The sequence below is a fragment of the Helianthus annuus genome, chromosome 13, assembly GCF_002127325.2.
Source record: "Helianthus annuus cultivar XRQ/B chromosome 13, HanXRQr2.0-SUNRISE, whole genome shotgun sequence".
Lineage (NCBI taxonomy): Eukaryota > Viridiplantae > Streptophyta > Magnoliopsida > Asterales > Asteraceae > Helianthus > Helianthus annuus.
The window spans coordinates 79,305,702-79,324,831 of record NC_035445.2 but is presented as its reverse complement, the minus strand read 5'-3'; the positions used below and the strand labels follow the sequence as shown (position 1 = coordinate 79,324,831).

The 19,130-nt window shown below is 34.8% G+C and overlaps 1 protein-coding gene across 1 annotated transcript; it reads right to left on the bottom strand.

Annotated features, from left to right (window-relative positions):
* Positions 1-243: 243 nt before the first annotated feature.
* LOC110901109 (R-linalool synthase QH1, chloroplastic) lies at positions 244-11,845 on the bottom strand. Its single transcript, XM_022147957.2, has 7 exons — positions 11,639-11,845; positions 11,299-11,569; positions 9,530-9,902; positions 9,239-9,457; positions 1,151-1,289; positions 697-945; positions 244-601 (listed from the first exon to the last, which is right to left on the bottom strand). The coding sequence occupies exons 1-7, from the start codon at positions 11,843-11,845 to the stop codon at positions 305-307; spliced, it is 1,755 nt and encodes a 584-aa protein (XP_022003649.1). The 3' UTR covers positions 244-304.
* Between the last annotated feature and the right edge of the window lie 7,285 nt (positions 11,846-19,130).

The window sequence follows — 19,130 nt, the reverse complement described above, 5'->3', positions numbered from 1 at the left end:
ATGGTCGCTGACAGTAGTGTCACATTGGTGTGCGCCTCCACCGCAACGCGAAAGTGCGTAATACTAGTTATATATATTGTGTAACATGGTCATATGTGATATGACGGGATGGGATGAGGAAACTGAGCCAAACATTCTAATTTATGAATCAACATTTTATGTGATGTATAATTAATATTAGACGTTCTATTTACGAAAAAAAGTGTAATATTTTATTTAATTGGTATTTGAATTAACAAAACATATGCATATATTTATAAGTTTTTATTTTTAATACAAACATCCATACACAAATTATTGACTACTAGGTCTCTTGGATAGGATTAAACAACAATGATAATACATGAGATTTAGTCACATTTGGACGACCATGCCCGTCTCCTTTACCGTACATAAACTGTGCCATCCTAACAATGTCCATTGCATAGTCAATAGTTTCATGTAGAAGCTGAGATTTAGCATTCGCCCGTTCTTTGTTAAGTTTTTTCCATATTTTCAAAATTAAGTTTTTGATATGCCTTCTAGCTTCTTCTTCGGTAGCACCACTTTCATGCATGTAACACTGAATCGACTTTGGAATATCCCCTCTTTTCATTTCGTCCTTAAACAAATATAAATATGAAGAAGTATAGCTATTATTTTTTATACGAAGACCATTACATATAGGCATATATATATATTAATAAAAAGGCGTACCGAGGATGTTTCCAGGTCATCAGCAAGTCGAACGATTAACGATGTATGGTTAACTATATTCTTAGATTCTTCAAACCATTGTACAATCTCTTCGGTTGAAGTAACAGATGTTAAAATCTTCATGTACATGAGTGTTAGAGGACTTCCTATTGTTACACAAGCATTATTCAAGTAGTCCTTGAGTGTTGGTGTATGTCTACTATGGTACCACCTTGCTTCTCGAAGGTATGACTCGCATAAATCTGCCCACTACAATATTACCATTCATCCAAGATTTAGAAAATAATATATTAAGCGGGTTTAGTAATGGCCGTCTGTAAGCGTAAGCTGCGCTTTACATGTTTTCATTGTTTAGGAATGTATTGACCGGGATGCATGAGTATTCCCTAACGGGTACAATCCTATTCATGGCCAAAGATGGTTTGAACATAAAAAAAGATGGTTTGATTATTACCGCTTTCTTTAGGTACGGAAGGACATGGATTCTTGAGTTTATCAACGTGTCATACGCGACATTGTTTGTTGTGTTGTAGAGTCCAAGGAAGCATATTTTCATATACTCTGGGAGTTCTTCAATTGCATTGATATCCCATCTAAGAATTCAAAGCACGTTTAGGTCTCATGAAAACTTTTCAAGACCTCAATGGAAGTAAGTATTTTTGTCACACCCCCAAATAACCACCTAGGGCATGTCCCTATTGGAGGTGCAACGATCCAACAAAGAGCCACCAATCATATCAAACACAAGTTGTAATGTATTGAAATACCCAATTGAAAGAAATGTATCGTTTGAAAAGTTAAACCAAAACCAAAGTATTGAGCGGAAGCATAAAGGTATAACTGTGTAAATGTATGAAAACCAAATCAACATAATCGTTTATTATGACCATAACCACTCCAGCAGCATCAGACGGCAAGCTCCCAAGTTCCTTCAGTAATTACCTACAAGCATGTAAACAAGTGTGTCAGACTACGCTGGTGAGTTCAAGGTTTGTTAACGTGTTGTGTTACCAGATGTATGTTAATGCGATTCAATGTTGCGTTACGATATTGCTCATGTTAGATACCCTAGGGAGTGTGCCCATGTGTATCCGGGGAGTGGGTACCCCTTAACGACCGTTTGCTATGTTGCCTTCGTTAGATACCCTAGGGAGAGTGCCCATATGTATCCGAGGAGTGTGCCTCTAACAACCATAGCCATACCCCAGATAATTAGTTCACGCCCGTCCTTACGGCCCGGTGTGAGGTTTCCCACCTAATAGCGCTATCAACTAATCACCCCCATTGCCCTCCAGGCAATAACCAAAACCGATTAAGTTATTTACCCAATGTTTTCCCTTCCAAATGTTTACCAGTTGTCCCAAACCACCGGGACACATGCTTGAGAAAAGTGCAGTGAACTCACCTTAGAGTGCTCGGTAGATCTAGCTACTCGTTCCAAATTGATCAACCAAATCCTAGTATGGTTACCAATAACGATTAGTCATATGCACAAAGAACACATACTCTTTACACCTACTACACTTGTATCGTACACAGATTGCACATATCATTATACAAGCCATTATAGTAGATCATACACATACCAGTATATTATCATCACATATTATAATATTCCATATCCTAAGCAATTTGTGCGACTCAACAAGTTAACATTACTCTTGTATAACAGTTCCTGTAGATCTTATGAAGAGTGGGTTAAATAGACTAAACTTGTATCTTAATTACCATACTGCCATTACTATTGAGATTAATCATAAGATTGCATGGATATAATAACATGTTCTTTCACACAATATTTAGGCTTCGAGAAAAATAAAAATAATTTAACATGCAGCCCAACAAAACACATCTTCAAACATATATATAAAATTTCCGAACAATTTGCCATACCCAAATACATCTTTACAAATCATGGCTTATGAACCTAATAACCATTGGGCCGAAAACCCAGCCAATACCCTTGCTTGGCCGCCCAAACCCCACCTAGTATATGTTGGCCGCCCACCATTTTATTTTATTATTTTTTTTTATTCAAGGGGATCATCTTTATTAGATCACATGCCTTCAATTCCATTGGACCCCTAAAACTATTGTTATACCACAAATCAGTTGCATGAATTTTAGTGAGCAACTTTGTCAACCCTTCATCATGCATTCCTACGTATTAAATCGACCACCACCAAACATCAATATCCCCTTTCAGTCGATTGAATTAACTGTTTATCCCAACCAATGTTCAGCCCTCAACATTATCATCTTATGGCATTCGTATAAGACTCACACATGAACAAGGTCAATAATTAATTTCAGTTCATTAACCTCTAAAGTAGTACCCCTAATAACCCAGGTTTCATAACCCTCACCCTTAATTGTTTGTCAACAGAAACCTTTAATTCAAGAACTAAGTAACACATGCAATCACAAAACTCACCATACAATCCCTATTACACTTTAATGATCATCGGCCTTTAATATCAAACCACACCAAGTTCTTTATTGCATCAAGTTAATTCATAGTAATAACACATATGGTTAACACCAAGACTATAAACCCATTATAGCAATCAAGGCAATCACACACAGAACCCACATCACGTAAACATCATACAACATGCATATACCCTCTTTATTACTCAACCCATACATGAACAGAATTCATATGCTAACACATCATATATACATCGCAGTTTCCGTAACGAGTATCGCGTAGCATGATCATTCATACAATAATTCAAGTTCACCCAAACATATACATATCATCGAACAAATATATATATTTCTTTCATACAGTCTCATGTATAACCTATTTTCTTGCAAGGCTTTAAGTTGAGATCGAACCGAACCCGCGAAGCGTCAATTAACTAGAACTACGGACGATAGAGCGAGATCTTACCGGTGTTCGTCGGAGATTAAACTCGCCGGAGAAGAAGATGATGGTAGCCGGTTTCGTCGTGGGATTTCGGGTGAGAGAATAAGGATTGCGACTGTGAGAGGGGTCTTGTTCTGCCGTAGGGTTTGTGTGTTCTCTATGAAGGTGAACATACGTAAATATATATAAGGATTCCATGTGTGTGTTGTGGGCCGAGATAAAGGTTAAGGTGGGCTGGGGGTTTGGGTTTCGAGTGGATAATGTTTCGGATGGGGTGTATTTCGGTAGGGGGAAATTTCTTCAGTCCAAGCTTCAAACAAATACAAAAGGCAATAGTGGGGTGGTTCATTGTTTGGCCGTGATCATGGGGCTTAAGCCCAATGTAGAATAGGTCGCCAAACAGTCCATATAAACAATTTAGAAGGGGGCCCGGCTTGGATTTGGGTGGGCTCGATTATATGGGCTTCGAGTCATATTACAATTTGATAAAGGTTTTGACTAGTTATAAATTACGTGCAACAATATTGATAAAAGTTTGGGTCAGTTACAGAATCATACAAACACTGAACGTGTAGCGCTTTAAAGAGAAGTAACGAGGAGTTAAGATCACGAGGTTAAACGTTACTAACCTGAAAAGTTCGGGTTGTCACATCATCCCCAACTTGAAAGAAATTTCGTCCCGAAATTTAGCAAACAGTCACTGAGGAAGCTAGTTTTGTTGAGCGTTTTCGCGGGGTGTCACATCATCCCCTACTTGAAAGAATTTTCGTCCCGAAAATTGATCTAAAACAATGGCTTGAAGTGAGTTCCGACGAACTCGATCTATAGGTACTTTACAACGCCTGGGGGCTAATCTTGTGATCGGTGGAAATCATGGTATGGTGGTTAGCGTTTCGTTATATCAGTTGCCAATCAAAGAAACAGGGAATTAATGAGGTTCGTACAAAGAATCGAGCGAAACAGGGGTCCATTAAACATCCGAAGGATTTGGCCAGCAAATTTGTTGTCTAGAAGTAATTTCCAGTAGTGGTGCATGGCGGCATGGCACAACAGGGAGGTTCGTTACATTGCGGTCGCGCGAGTGTATCATTTGTCCAAAACAGAGTTCGGTGGGTAAAGGTTAGTGTTGCCAAAACGACAAACGCGTGTAACTGTGACTGCTTCACTTCTAGCGGCGATGACAAGTGAAAGTGATAAGGTTCGTCTACAGGGATGCGTGGGTATAGTTCTCCTAACCCCGTGTTCGTTCGGAAGTTCCATCTAGCGATGCCATCACATGGTTAGCTCTATTGAAACAAGGGTGCACTGGAGGCCCTTGTGATCGGTCTAATTGGCGCATTCGGTACCGTCCAAGTAATGCCTCCCACTTAAATCCAATGACCACGGTTTCCACCGGAGATTGTAGGTCGTGTAGTTCCTCTCCGTAACACCATCATGGTATATCGCTGGATCATCGGTACCCTCGGATAGAAGCGATGCTCCGCATGTTGTAGGGTTGGGTTTCAAAAGCTGAAAAGATGTTCCCCGATTTTATTTCTCAAGAATTCACAGCTCCCCGCTATGCTAAGGAGGTTGAAGTTGCGAACCCTTCGAAAATCCTATGATGAAGCTGTGATAGTATCCAGCGAATCCAAGGGATTGCTGTACCCCAGAAGGAAATCGGGATTTGCATAAGGTCAATTCTAAAATTCCACCTAACGATGTGGAGGTAAACCAGGTAACCCTTTGGAAGACATGTCAAAAATTTCACGAATAACATGAAGATACTCGATCTTCCTTTCTTAAAGTGGCGAATCGGTGACGAGAGTTAGAATAGCAGGGTAGCCCTTCAGTAGACACTTCTGGGCTTTCATGACTAAGACGATGCCAACAATGGCACAATTATGATGATCTTGAACTGATAAGGATTCCCCACTAGGGAGAGGGATACGCACGATTTTCTCTTTGCAGAGAATTTTCTGCTTGATACATAGATAACCAAGTCCATGGCAATGACCATGTCAAAACTTACAGGAGTATTGGGAAGTAGGTCAATGTCGAACACTTGACCCACGAGATCAAGTTTACAACCAAAAAGAACATGAGAAGCTTCTATCGATTTACTATCAGTTAATTCTACTACATGCTTATTTACAAGAAAGGTTAATTCGAGTGTTGAGTGTTGATCAAGTCGGTTAATTCGGCCTGGGTCATAGCAATGTGACCACGTCCACCACCTCGGCCTCCTCCACGTCCACTCATGGTTCTATATAAGAGAAGGGAACAATCTTAAGGGTCGAAATGAGGTAAAAGTCAAACATCACGTTGAAATATACTAACTATCAAGTTTACACTCAATAGGGCAGAACCCTTCCCACGCTCGTTAAGCCTCACTGGGACTTGCATGCACCTCGCGTTATTATTATGTGTGCACCCATAGTAATAAGGCGATTTGCATGCTTATCTCATTGCCTCTTAACTTGCGCTAAAAGGTTCCCCACATTCAAATAGCAAGCGAAAGGTTTTATATGATCAAGAATCACAATAGTCGAAGGGTAGTGTCACACTAACAGTTCAAATAACAGGGGTCGGTAATATAAGGGCTCATGCTGTTGTGCCAAGTGTGCATTCACGTGCAATGTCATACATAAGTGTACACTAGATATACTATGCAATCGTAAATGAGAAACGAACCTTGCAGTCTGGAGCTGAGTGTCATGGTCGATTTCGATACTGTTCGGTTATAGTCTGGTTTTATGAAAACGTTTTAAAACCAAGTTCACTATAACCAATGGCTCTGATACCAAACTGTCACACCCCCAAATAACCACCTAGGGCATGTCCCTATTGGAGGTGCAACGATCCAACAAAGAGCCACCAATCATATCAAACACAAGTTGTAATGTATTGAAATACCCAATTGAAAGAAATGTATCGTTTGAAAAGTTAAACCAAAACCAAAGTATTGAGCGGAAGCATAAAGGTATAACTGTGTAAATGTATGAAAACCAAATCAACATAATCGTTTATTATGACCATAACCACTCCAGCAACATCAGACGGCAAGCTCCCAAGTTCCTTCAGTAATTACCTACAAGCATGTAAACAAGTGTGTCAGACTACGCTGGTGAGTTCAAGGTTTGTTAACGTGTTGTGTTACCAGATGTATGTTAATGCGATTCAATGTTGCGTTACGATATTGCTCATGTTAGATACCCTAGGGAGTGTGCCCATGTGTATCCGGGGAGTGGGTACCCCTTAACGACCGTTTGCTATGTTGCCTTCGTTAGATACCCTAGGGAGAGTGCCCATATGTATCCGAGGAGTGTGCCTCTAACAACCATAGCCATACCCCAGATAATTAGTTCACGCCCGTCCTTACGGCCCGGTGTGAGGTTTCCCACCTAATAGCGCTATCAACTAATCACCCCCATTGCCCTCCAGGCAATAACCAAAACCGATTAAGTTATTTACCCAATGTTTTCCCTTCCAAATGTTTACCAGTTGTCCCAAACCACCGGGACACATGCTTGAGAAAAGTGCAGTGAACTCACCTTAGAGTGCTCGGTAGATCTAGCTACTCGTTCCAAATTGATCAACCAAATCCTAGTATGGTTACCAATAACGATTAGTCATATGCACAAAGAACACATACTCTTTACACCTACTACACTTGTATCGTACACAGATTGCACATATCATTATACAAGCCATTATAGTAGATCATACACATACCAGTATATTATCATCACATATTATAATATTCCATATCCTAAGCAATTTGTGCGACTCAACAAGTTAACATTACTCTTGTATAACAGTTCCTGTAGATCTTATGAAGAGTGGGTTAAATAGACTAAACTTGTATCTTAATTACCATACTGCCATTACTATTGAGATTAATCATAAGATTGCATGGATATAATAACATGTTCTTTCACACAATATTTAGGCTTCGAGAAAAATAAAAATAATTTAACATGCAGCCCAACAAAACACATCTTCAAACATATATATAAAATTTCCGAACAATTTGCCATACCCAAATACATCTTTACAAATCATGGCTTATGAACCTAATAACCATTGGGCCGAAAACCCAGCCAATACCCTTGCTTGGCCGCCCAAACCCCACCTAGTATATGTTGGCCGCCCACCATTTTATTTTATTATTTTTTTTTATTCAAGGGGATCATCTTTATTAGATCACATGCCTTCAATTCCATTGGACCCCTAAAACTATTGTTATACCACAAATCAGTTGCATGAATTTTAGTGAGCAACTTTGTCAACCCTTCATCATGCATTCCTACGTATTAAATCGACCACCACCAAACATCAATATCCCCTTTCAGTCGATTGAATTAACTGTTTATCCCAACCAATGTTCAGCCCTCAACATTATCATCTTATGGCATTCGTATAAGACTCACACATGAACAAGGTCAATAATTAATTTCAGTTCATTAACCTCTAAAGTAGTACCCCTAATAACCCAGGTTTCATAACCCTCACCCTTAATTGTTTGTCAACAGAAACCTTTAATTCAAGAACTAAGTAACACATGCAATCACAAAACTCACCATACAATCCCTATTACACTTTAATGATCATCGGCCTTTAATATCAAACCACACCAAGTTCTTTATTGCATCAAGTTAATTCATAGTAATAACACATATGGTTAACACCAAGACTATAAACCCATTATAGCAATCAAGGCAATCACACACAGAACCCACATCACGTAAACATCATACAACATGCATATACCCTCTTTATTACTCAACCCATACATGAACAGAATTCATATGCTAACACATCATATATACATCGCAGTTTCCGTAACGAGTATCGCGTAGCATGATCATTCATACAATAATTCAAGTTCACCCAAACATATACATATCATCGAACAAATATATATATTTCTTTCATACAGTCTCATGTATAACCTATTTTCTTGCAAGGCTTTAAGTTGAGATCGAACCGAACCCGCGAAGCGTCAATTAACTAGAACTACGGACGATAGAGCGAGATCTTACCGGTGTTCGTCGGAGATTAAACTCGCCGGAGAAGAAGATGATGGTAGCCGGTTTCGTCGTGGGATTTCGGGTGAGAGAATAAGGATTGCGACTGTGAGAGGGGTCTTGTTCTGCCGTAGGGTTTGTGTGTTCTCTATGAAGGTGAACATACGTAAATATATATAAGGATTCCATGTGTGTGTTGTGGGCCGAGATAAAGGTTAAGGTGGGCTGGGGGTTTGGGTTTCGAGTGGATAATGTTTCGGATGGGGTGTATTTCGGTAGGGGGAAATTTCTTCAGTCCAAGCTTCAAACAAATACAAAAGGCAATAGTGGGGTGGTTCATTGTTTGGCCGTGATCATGGGGCTTAAGCCCAATGTAGAATAGGTCGCCAAACAGTCCATATAAACAATTTAGAAGGGGGCCCGGCTTGGATTTGGGTGGGCTCGATTATATGGGCTTCGAGTCATATTACAATTTGATAAAGGTTTTGACTAGTTATAAATTACGTGCAACAATATTGATAAAAGTTTGGGTCAGTTACAGAATCATACAAACACTGAACGTGTAGCGCTTTAAAGAGAAGTAACGAGGAGTTAAGATCACGAGGTTAAACGTTACTAACCTGAAAAGTTCGGGTTGTCACAATTTTTTACTGGCATTTACCTGCTGATGACATCAGTAAATTGTTCAAGCTCATCCAAAGTACCATAAACATCATAGACATCATCAATAGTAGTAATCATGGCATTGACCTTTGTTATCTCTCTCCTTCCGGTACTGAACCCGGGCATGTAACTATAACCTACGGTCCACAAAAAACACTCCACCAACCGGTCACGAGCAAAGGTTAACTTCTTATCCCAGCTTGTATTTCTCCACCACCTATCCTTAGAACAAATTATAGATTATTAGTAATTAATTTGGACCCATAGACATGCGAGAGAGAAATGATACCTTGAGGCGTGTTTTAGATCTTCAATATGAACCGCTTGAACCATATCAAAATCCAATTTTGCAAGCTCAATCACTACCGGATTCATGTCACTTCTTTTCTCATATAAATCAATGAACCATCTCGCTTCTACCCGTGGTACTCTCCATTGCAATGGAACCTCTAAAGCATGACTTACTAATGGCGCTATACTTCCATTAACATCGTCTAGGTTTTCTTCAAGATATTTTTTTGTCAAGTCTCTTGCTTCATCCAGTACGCTCTCATCCTCGAATGAATGATAAGATGCCTCGTATAAGTTCAAAATCGCGACCATATCCTCGTATTGACATGGGTTAAGATTTTCAATCTTGTTCTTAAAGTTGCCAAATATGTCTGAATATATAGAATCAATTAGTTTAAAATTTTATATAACCAGGGAGTGATTCGTTACAAGAGACTAAATTCTTACCAGAACAAAAGGAATAAATATAAGTCGTTTATTGATTTCTATCCATGTTCATTTTTCAAAACATTAATTTGTATTTACAAATTGCTATATTATGTGAAAAAAAAAATGATTAACCCATTATAAATTAACAACATTGTAGTGCATAGTTAGGTTGTATTCTATGTTTAGGAAGGTTTTTAAAAAAAAGTTATATAATTACACTTTTAACCCAAAGCTACTTTGGTTTTTTTACTTTTAACCAAAAGCTTTCTATCTTTGCCAATGTAACCACACAACCTTTTCACTTTCAACCTTGGTACCCTAAACTTTCAATAATTCGCAAAATGTGTGTTTTACATTTTGTTCTAAATTTTGCAAGTTAACACGGCGCAACGTTTGTGTGTGGTTCAACATTTTTACGCTTTGTTTTATACCTCATTCTAAATTTTGTGAGTTAATATTACGCAACGTGAGTGTATGGTTCAACGTTTTTATAGCCGTCCATTTTTTCCCGTTTGATAGGTTAATCGCGACGCACGGGTCCTAATCGACTTAGTTATTATTTTCTCTGTTTTATTTTTCGGTCTAATTTCTTTGCATTAACAAGTCGCAACTTCAGTGTTGATGGTCGTTAGCGGTGCTGTGGCATTGGTGCTATTTGTTATGGTTTTACGCCCCCACCGCAACGGGGAGGGGCTTAATACTAGTTATGTTAAAATTTTAAGCGTTTACTAACATATGTGTAGGTAGGGTGTTTAAAATCGGAATATCCAAAAGATTGGATATGGATTTAAATATTTAAATGAATATCCGAATTTATAAAAAAAAACCAAAAAATACGTTCTATGCATAGATTACTAAATTTGTATTCGATTTTCTAAATTTCTAACAGTGAAAACAAAAAACATTTAAATTAAATCTGATTATTTACTATATTATACTATATTTAAACTAAACATGGTACTCATAATACATAAACACACTATTTTTTATAGTTTTGGATGTCGGGTAATTCGATAATCTGAACTTTTTAGAAATCCACATCCAAATCCGAAAATTCAGATTATCCGATTTTTCAGTCTGAAATTTTGGACATATGAAATTTCGGATATAGATTTTTGGATAATTCGGATCCAGATTGTTTTGAACACTCGTATGTGTAGGTTACATTTGTTTATATAAATAAACACTGCATTTATATTTAACTTTTTTTAACTTGAAAAAATAAATGATTTATTTATTTTTTCATTTGTTGCAAAAAAAAAAAAAGAGAATTGCCTTTTGTGTATTTCCCTTTCCTATATTAGTAACTAAAATGGATTTAGTAATAATTTGTATAACCTTGCGAGACCGGATAACCATGTTGTCTTAGTAGTCGAAAACCAAGAGATCGGAGGTTCAAGTCCGTCGTACTCCAGTTGTTGCGAGTGTTGTGGTAAATATTCTCCAAGACATCAGCTATCTCCTCCTTAAAATGATACGCAATCCCAAGTCTCTGCAAATCATCAACTAACTCGAGGCTGATTAATGGATTTTCCACCACACTACGTTTTTGTAGCATCGTCTTTACTACTTCTTTCAGATTTTCTGCTCTAGCCGTGTAATCTTTTCCCTATATAGATTAAATTCTTCAAAATTTGCTCATAAAAAGATGGATACATGATGAAATTGGTGATCTTACCGAGTATTTAGTTGTGAGTGATTGAACATGATCATAAGACCATAGCGATGACTCATAATTTGCTGTTCGTCGTTTAACGAGGGGTTCAACAACGGTTGATGTGTTTTGTGATGAATTTATTGTCTTGCAAATGTTAAGTCGCCTACTTGGGGCACAAGAATCTTTCCTAAGGAGAAGTGAGCAGGGAAACAAGCACACTAACGCCATGGTGGAAAACAAATGTAAGAATGCAGCCTTATATAGAGCGTCACATGGATGCCATGAGATGGACAAATTTAGCCACAAGTATTAGAAAATATTATCAAATGTTTTAAAAAAAGTACGGTATATTGTTTGATAGTGAATAACCAAATTAATGACTTGTAGCCCAATGTTACTAACAAAGGTGTTGCTTCTCGAAGCAATGAAGTTTTAATTCCGTTGTGGGCATTATTTCTATATTATTTCTATATTAATTACCAAAACTTGTTTGCTATTCAATTTGTTACCCAATGGTTTAATGCCATGCAATTCTACATACTAATTCAATTGATCGATGTGATGTGGCAACCATTATTTATTTTTAACATATACATTTACAACTTCATATGACGCCATTAGAGAATGGTTTTGTGAAATGGTTGGTCACTTTTGGCGGCCACTTTGACTTTTGTTTTTTTTTCTTTTTTTCATAATAGTTATTTATAGGTGATGCCAAATTACAATTTTATCCCAGGTGTAAAATTATGATTTCGTCCTCGATTCAAAATAAAATTTTGCTTTTGTCCCTTGCTTAAATTTACGATTTTGCCCTCAGTTAAAAAATACACTTTTGCACTCAGTTCAAAATAAAAATATGGTTTTGCCCTCCGCTAGAGTCCTGCCAAATTACGATTTGGATCCCAGTTTAAAATTACGATTTTGCCCCCGCTAAAAATTACGATTTCGCCCGCAGCTAAAATATTACGATTTTGCCGCCATTTCAAAATAAAAAAAATGGTTTTGCCCTCGTTTCAAAATATTATTTTACCTCCATTTTAAAATTACGATTTTACCTCCGCTAAAAATTGCAATCTTGCCATCGTTTTTTTTTCTTTGGAAAAACCATGGTAGTGTTTTATTTTACTTTGTTGACTTAATTTTGTTTTTATTCATGTCAAACAGCTGCCTAGCACTCGCTAATTGGTCCTGACAAATTATTGTTTTGCCCCCAACTCTAAATTACACGCTTGTCATCGTTTTAGTTAATTTTTTTATCATAACTATGGTACTGTTTTTCTTTAATTGGTTAACTTGGTGTCTCTTTTTTGATATCGTGTTATAGGTAGCATGTATAACTAACCAACATAAAGGCGTACATGTTATTAACCTAAGAAATACTCGGTTTAGCGCCCCGCAACGCGGGCGGCGCATAACTCTAGCTGCCTAACACTGGCTCATTTGTCCTGAAAAATTACAGTTTTGCCCTGAGCCCAAAATTACGGTCTTATCATCGTTTTTTTTTTTTCATAGCAAAATTATAGTAGTCTTTTTTTAATTGATTGAGAATTATTCGGCCATTATCTCGCAACACGGATGGGGCATCTACTAGTTTATTTATATTTGTTTACTTAGTATGTATTAACAAACTTTATGTACAAACTTTTCTTTCTATGTGGTATATTTTATTTTTTCTCTCTTACACTATTAGTAAAGGTATATAATAACACTTATGATTTAGTTTGAATTTTAATAAACTCTATACTATATAAATTCATTTAACTATTATTATTATTATTATTATTATTATTATTATTATTATTATTATTATTATTATTATTATTATTATTATTATTCAAACTCGCTTGAATAATAGTTGCTTTGATTGATACTATTTTTATCTACCTGTCTGTTGTTTAAAATATGAAATTGCGTGTGATAATGTATAAGTCATGTAAGCATAGACTAACAAATCATTAAAGCTTTTTAGTTTTGTTATTTCCTTTTTTCGTGGTTTTGGTACCCTTCGGACATAGTTAATTTTACTAGGATAATGTTTTATGTGTTGTTCAACGTTTTTACGCCTATTTTTTGGTTGGTTTATTTGTCTGGCCGTAACTCACGGGTCCTAAATACTAGGTGATATATATTTAGGAGTAAATTTAGTGGATGTGTGAATTTGTCTTTCTAAAAATAATTAACAAAATATTTGTGTATATATAATTTGTTTTCAAACATAAACCAGTTGTTATATTTAATGAATAGCTAAAAAATAGCAAACTAAAACAAGATTACAAGAATGTTTATCAATTAACAAAATGGGTTATTAGATAAGAAAAAAATCAAATACAAATACTTTTATCATACAAAACATATGAATATGATAAAAATGTAAAAAAACGCGGTGGCATTTTCGTAATTATTTACTTGTAGGATAATTATCAAAATCTATATATATTAATAAAGGAGATGATTTGGGCATTTGTCCTTGGATGGTGAAGCCAATTTGATGATGTGGCAACCATTTGTTTAGTGAACCTTCATTTTGGGAGGGAAAATGTCTAATTCTTCATACACAAACCATTATTGAGAATACACAAACCATTCTTCATTTCTACGCGGGATCCGAAAGTTATTGGGTCGGATTCATGCTTTCCCAAACTAACCCAAATACAATATGGATCCTATATAATGTTTCTTATCAATCATTGAACCCTAATCTTTCTTTCTACACTTTCTTTGCGAACGGTTTTTCTCTCTTCTAAAATCCATATCCGATATACATCTTAGGTGCCGAATCTGTTCAAAATTCATCGGTAAATCTACTTGATCAAACTTAAATACTCTTTATTTATGTTATTAGATCACATATACAGTTTTTTTTGTCTTGAAAACCCAATCGGCAGATGTTAATCATTTTTTTTGTTATTTTTTTTGTAGATCGTTCCACATAATTTGCAGGTATGTAATGAAGCTTTGATCCTTATTTATTGTTTATGTTTATTCGGAGTTTTTGATTTATTTTCCCTTTTTTGTAGTTTTTTTGTTCGTTCTTGATGCTTAGAAACCCTAAATCCCATTATCAAAATACTGAAGACGATAATCCTTAAAACTGACGAATATTTCAATAATCGAAGGTAAATGTATTGTTTATATGTTTATAGATTATATCAATTTTGTTTTATGCAAAACCCTTTTGCCCGACGATAATGTTTATTGTTGTTATTTATTTATAGATAATTGCAGAAAATTCTATAGCCGGTCATCCTTTTAGATGACGAATCTTTCAACAATCGTAGGTAAATTTACTGTTTATTGTTTTTTAGATCTTATGTTTCTTTTTCAGCAATACCCTTTCGGCAGATCTAACTTTTTAATGTTTATGATCATACGTTTTGTTAAAAATACAAATTCTTCTGATTTTTTTTCTTTATTTTTTTGTACTTTTTTGTTTATGTAGATTATTTTGCATTATACGAATCCAATGTTTTTGAAAAGATTTTGTATGTATTTTTTGTTATTTCATTCTGTTATATTTTTTTTTTTCCAAATATTGAATGTGTTTCTAAAAATAAATTCGTTTTAAATTTTTTCAAAACGTCTACTTATTATTGTTGGTAATATTCATTGTTTTGTTATAAATACATTGCCTTTTTAATTTTTAATAAACCTTCATATATTAATTTCAGGTATCGACCCCTTGCACAACAGTCCTACATTTTTAAAGCTAATTGATGAAGATTTCCCGATATTTTTGGTACGTTTATTGTTATTATAATGTTTTATAATCATATATTATGTAAACTGATAAATTTTTCTTTTTTTAAACTCATAGGAAATACCTAATGACTTTGCGTCAATGGTTTGGGGAGACCAACCACCTTACAAAGATTCAGTTAAGATTGTTGATGGTAACAATATATGGTTTGTAAGAGTGAAAAAAACTGATGTGGGCCCTGTTCTTGCTGATGGATTCACCAAAGTTGTTCGGGATAGTTCTGTAAGAAAAGATGACTACCTTATGTTTCACTCATATGGACCATCATCATTTTTTCTAATGGTGTTTAAATCATGTGTTCATAAAAACTGCTTCATATCCAAGATCAACCCTCACGAAGATGTTATTGTAAGTAGTATCTTATAATATATGTATGATGAATAATTTTTTATGTCTGTATATTGGTATTTAAATTAATTGTTATTACTAATTATCACATCATATGCAGGTAATGGCTGATGAATTTTGGAGGCAATTTTATGGAAAAAATTTCAAAGGTGGTCAATCAACTCTGTATTTAGGAGATAGGTTTTGGAACGTTAACATGGACGGATTAACTGACAGCTGTGTTTTTACTCATGGATGTTCTGAGATGATAAACGAACTTGCCTTAGACAGGAGATCTACCTTTGTTTTCTCACTGCATGGAAATAAAATTTTCGAGCTTTCAGTATTTAATCATCAAACCGGTACTCAAATTCAGAACAACAGGGTTGAGTTAGTTGTTTTGGACGACTCAATCTATGTTGACGATTGTGATGAATTTTTTATTGCGGTTAGAATAATAAATCTACACTATTGTTTACTTATCAACACGAGCTTACAAGTTGATATTTCATTTAACACATTGTTATTTCTTAATTTTATTTTTAGTCCGAACATAAGGATAAGTGTATTAGTGCTGGAACTGACATTGAAGAAGGTGTTGTTGTGGAAAGTGAAGATGACAGATTTCATTTGGCAAGTTTTGAATCTCTGTTCAACGTAATTCTGTATATAAGAATCAAATTAATTAACTAATTTTATAAATATTTTTTTTGTATTTTTACATTTATTTACTTCATTCTTAATTCTATAGGATAAAGACGATTCCAAGTTTGATACATTTTTCTCATCTCTACTTGAAATGGAAGACCTTAAAAGAAGGTAATTTTTTTTAAATGTTTTATTTTTTTTAATAATAATTGGTACTATATTGTTAAACAAATATTTTTTTGATACGTAGTTCAAAGATGATTGGGATACAAAAACTGAAGGCCAAGGCAAATCAAGTGTTGTTTGTGATGAAGATTCAAGTATGAAGGTTTGTGTTTATTTAACAAATGATATAAATTATAAATTTTTACAAATATTTTGCCTTTATTTATTAATTTACAAAGGTTAATGTTATATCTTTCGTAGGATGACCCGAAGGCGAAAACTATTGTTGATGTTGATGAAAATCTAAGTTTAAAGGTTCTATTCGTGTTACTTAATTTTATTTTTGTTAATTTAACTGAATTTGTTTAGATTATTTTTAGAATTATGTTTTCCTTTTTTCAGGACAAAAGCATGAGTCAAACGGATCTCGACAACTTTTTGATACCAAAGAATGTTATGTTTTATGAACCGACTCTGTGCTCCACAGTTGTTTCTGATGTGAGTTCTGCTGAAAGTCTTATTTTTTTCCAATAAGGTAGTTACTTATGTATTTATTTACCTTTCTAGGCCATTCCGAAAAATATAGTTGATGTTCGTCAATCTGTTTTGCCGAGAAAGAGAAAGGTATAGTATCATATATACATATTTTACTTTAAAAGTTTTATCTTAAAAGACAAACTAATGATTATTTTTTTGGACTTATTAGGCCACTCGGAAATGTAAGTCAGTTATGATTGTGTCCGATGACTCTGTAATTGCTCATCGTACCCGTTCAAAGTATAGAAACAAAAAAGAAGCTGTTGTTGATACGTAGTTCAAAGATGATTGGGATACAAAAACTGATGGCCAAGGCAAATCAAGTGTTGTTTGTGATGAAGATTCAAGTATGAAGGTTTGTGTTTATTTAACAAATGATATAAATTATAAATTTTTACAAATATTTTGCCTTTATTTATTAATTTACAAAGGTTAATGTTATATCTTTCGTAGGATGACCCGAAGGCGAAAACTATTGTTGATGTTGATGAAAATCTAAGTTTAAAGGTTCTATTCGTGTTACTTAATTTTATTTTTGTTAATTTAACTGAATTTGTTTAGATTATTTTTTGAATTATGTTTTCCTTTTTTCAGGACAAAAGCATGAGTCAAACGGATCTCGACAACTTTTTGATACCAAAGAATGTTATGTTTTATGAACCGACTCTGTGCTCCACAGTTGTTTCTGATGTGAGTTCTGCTGAAAGTCTTATTTTTTCCAATAAGGTAGTTACTTATGTATTTATTTACCTTTCTAGGCCATTCCGAAAAATACAGTTGATGTTCGTCAATCTGTTTTGCCGAGAAAGAGAAAGGTATAGTATCATATATACATATTTTACTTTAAAAGTTTTATCTTAAAAGACAAACTAATGATTATTTTTTTGGACTTATTAGGCCACTCGGAAATGTAAGTCAGTTATGATTGTGTCCGATGACTCTGTAATTGCTCATCGTACCCGTTCAAAGTATAGAAACAAAAAAGAAGTTGTTGTTGATAAGATCACGGCCGCTGAAACCGCATCTGTTTGCCGTAAACGTTCTAATTTGAAAATGACGAAAACATATTCATTCATTGAATTCACGAAAGTCGCAGAAAACCGATTGGTATGTGTTTTCATATTATTAATTTTTATGTATTTCATATATAACTAATAATTATATGTTATAGATTAATTTGAAAATTTTGTTTTTTTTATGTTTTCAGCGTTTACCGTCTGCTGTTTCGGATGATTTGTCTCTTTCTGTTAACAACCTGCATGAGGTTTCGATAAAAAAACCTTAGATGTGAGGTAACAAACATCAAGACGGTAGCGGAAAAGAATGGTGATGTTTACAGGTATGGTTTTTCCAAGTGGTCGAGATTCTTGAAATCAAATCAAATACACACTGGCGCTACTCTTTTCTTTAAATATGTGAAGTCTTCTCAGCTTTTGATGTTGACCAAAGTTGTTCACAAGACTACAAAGAAAAGAGGCCGTGCGTGACTGTTTGCATATGTGGTTGTTAGTTGGGATTTTAGATGTATTGGCAACCTGTTGGTTATTACTTATTAGTAGGTTCACAATGTTTTGGAAGTCTGATGTTAGTTATGTTTTCCTTTGGACAGTTAGTAGATAAACAAGTCTATTTTATAAGAAAGTTAGCAACCCGTTTTATCTTTCAAATTATTACCTAATATTTGGTACTACCTTTATTTATAATTTTTTTATTATCTTTGCACAAGGAATTATATTACTATTATATTATCCACTCATCCAACACAAACGACCTAACCTCAAAATTTATTAATTTTATACCAATAGGAAGTTATAATATCTAAAAAACATTAAATTATATCACTGGCCAACTCAATATGTTATTGATGTTAAAAGATATTATATTTAGGGGATTATATTTTGATAAAAGGTACACTTCAGATTAACCAATCACTTAATCTATTCATTTTTTGTTTAACTTATTTTCTAATTCCATATCTTAACTTTTACTAATTTACTTTGGTGATGTTATTTTGGAAACTTATACATATTTATAGATAAAATTGACAAAAAAATGATCTTTTAATTTTTTATTAATTTA

Coding starts and splice junctions, on each gene's coding strand:
- LOC110901109 (XM_022147957.2), bottom strand. CDS start 11,845: ATGGCGTTAGTGTGCTTGTTTCCCTGCTCACTTCTCCTTAGGAAAGAT. Junction 11,570..11,638: donor CACTCACAACTAAATACTCG/GTAAGATCACCA, acceptor TAATCTATATAG/GGAAAAGATTACACGGCTAG. Junction 602..696: donor ATGACCTGGAAACATCCTCG/GTACGCCTTTTT, acceptor TATTTGTTTAAG/GACGAAATGAAAAGAGGGGA.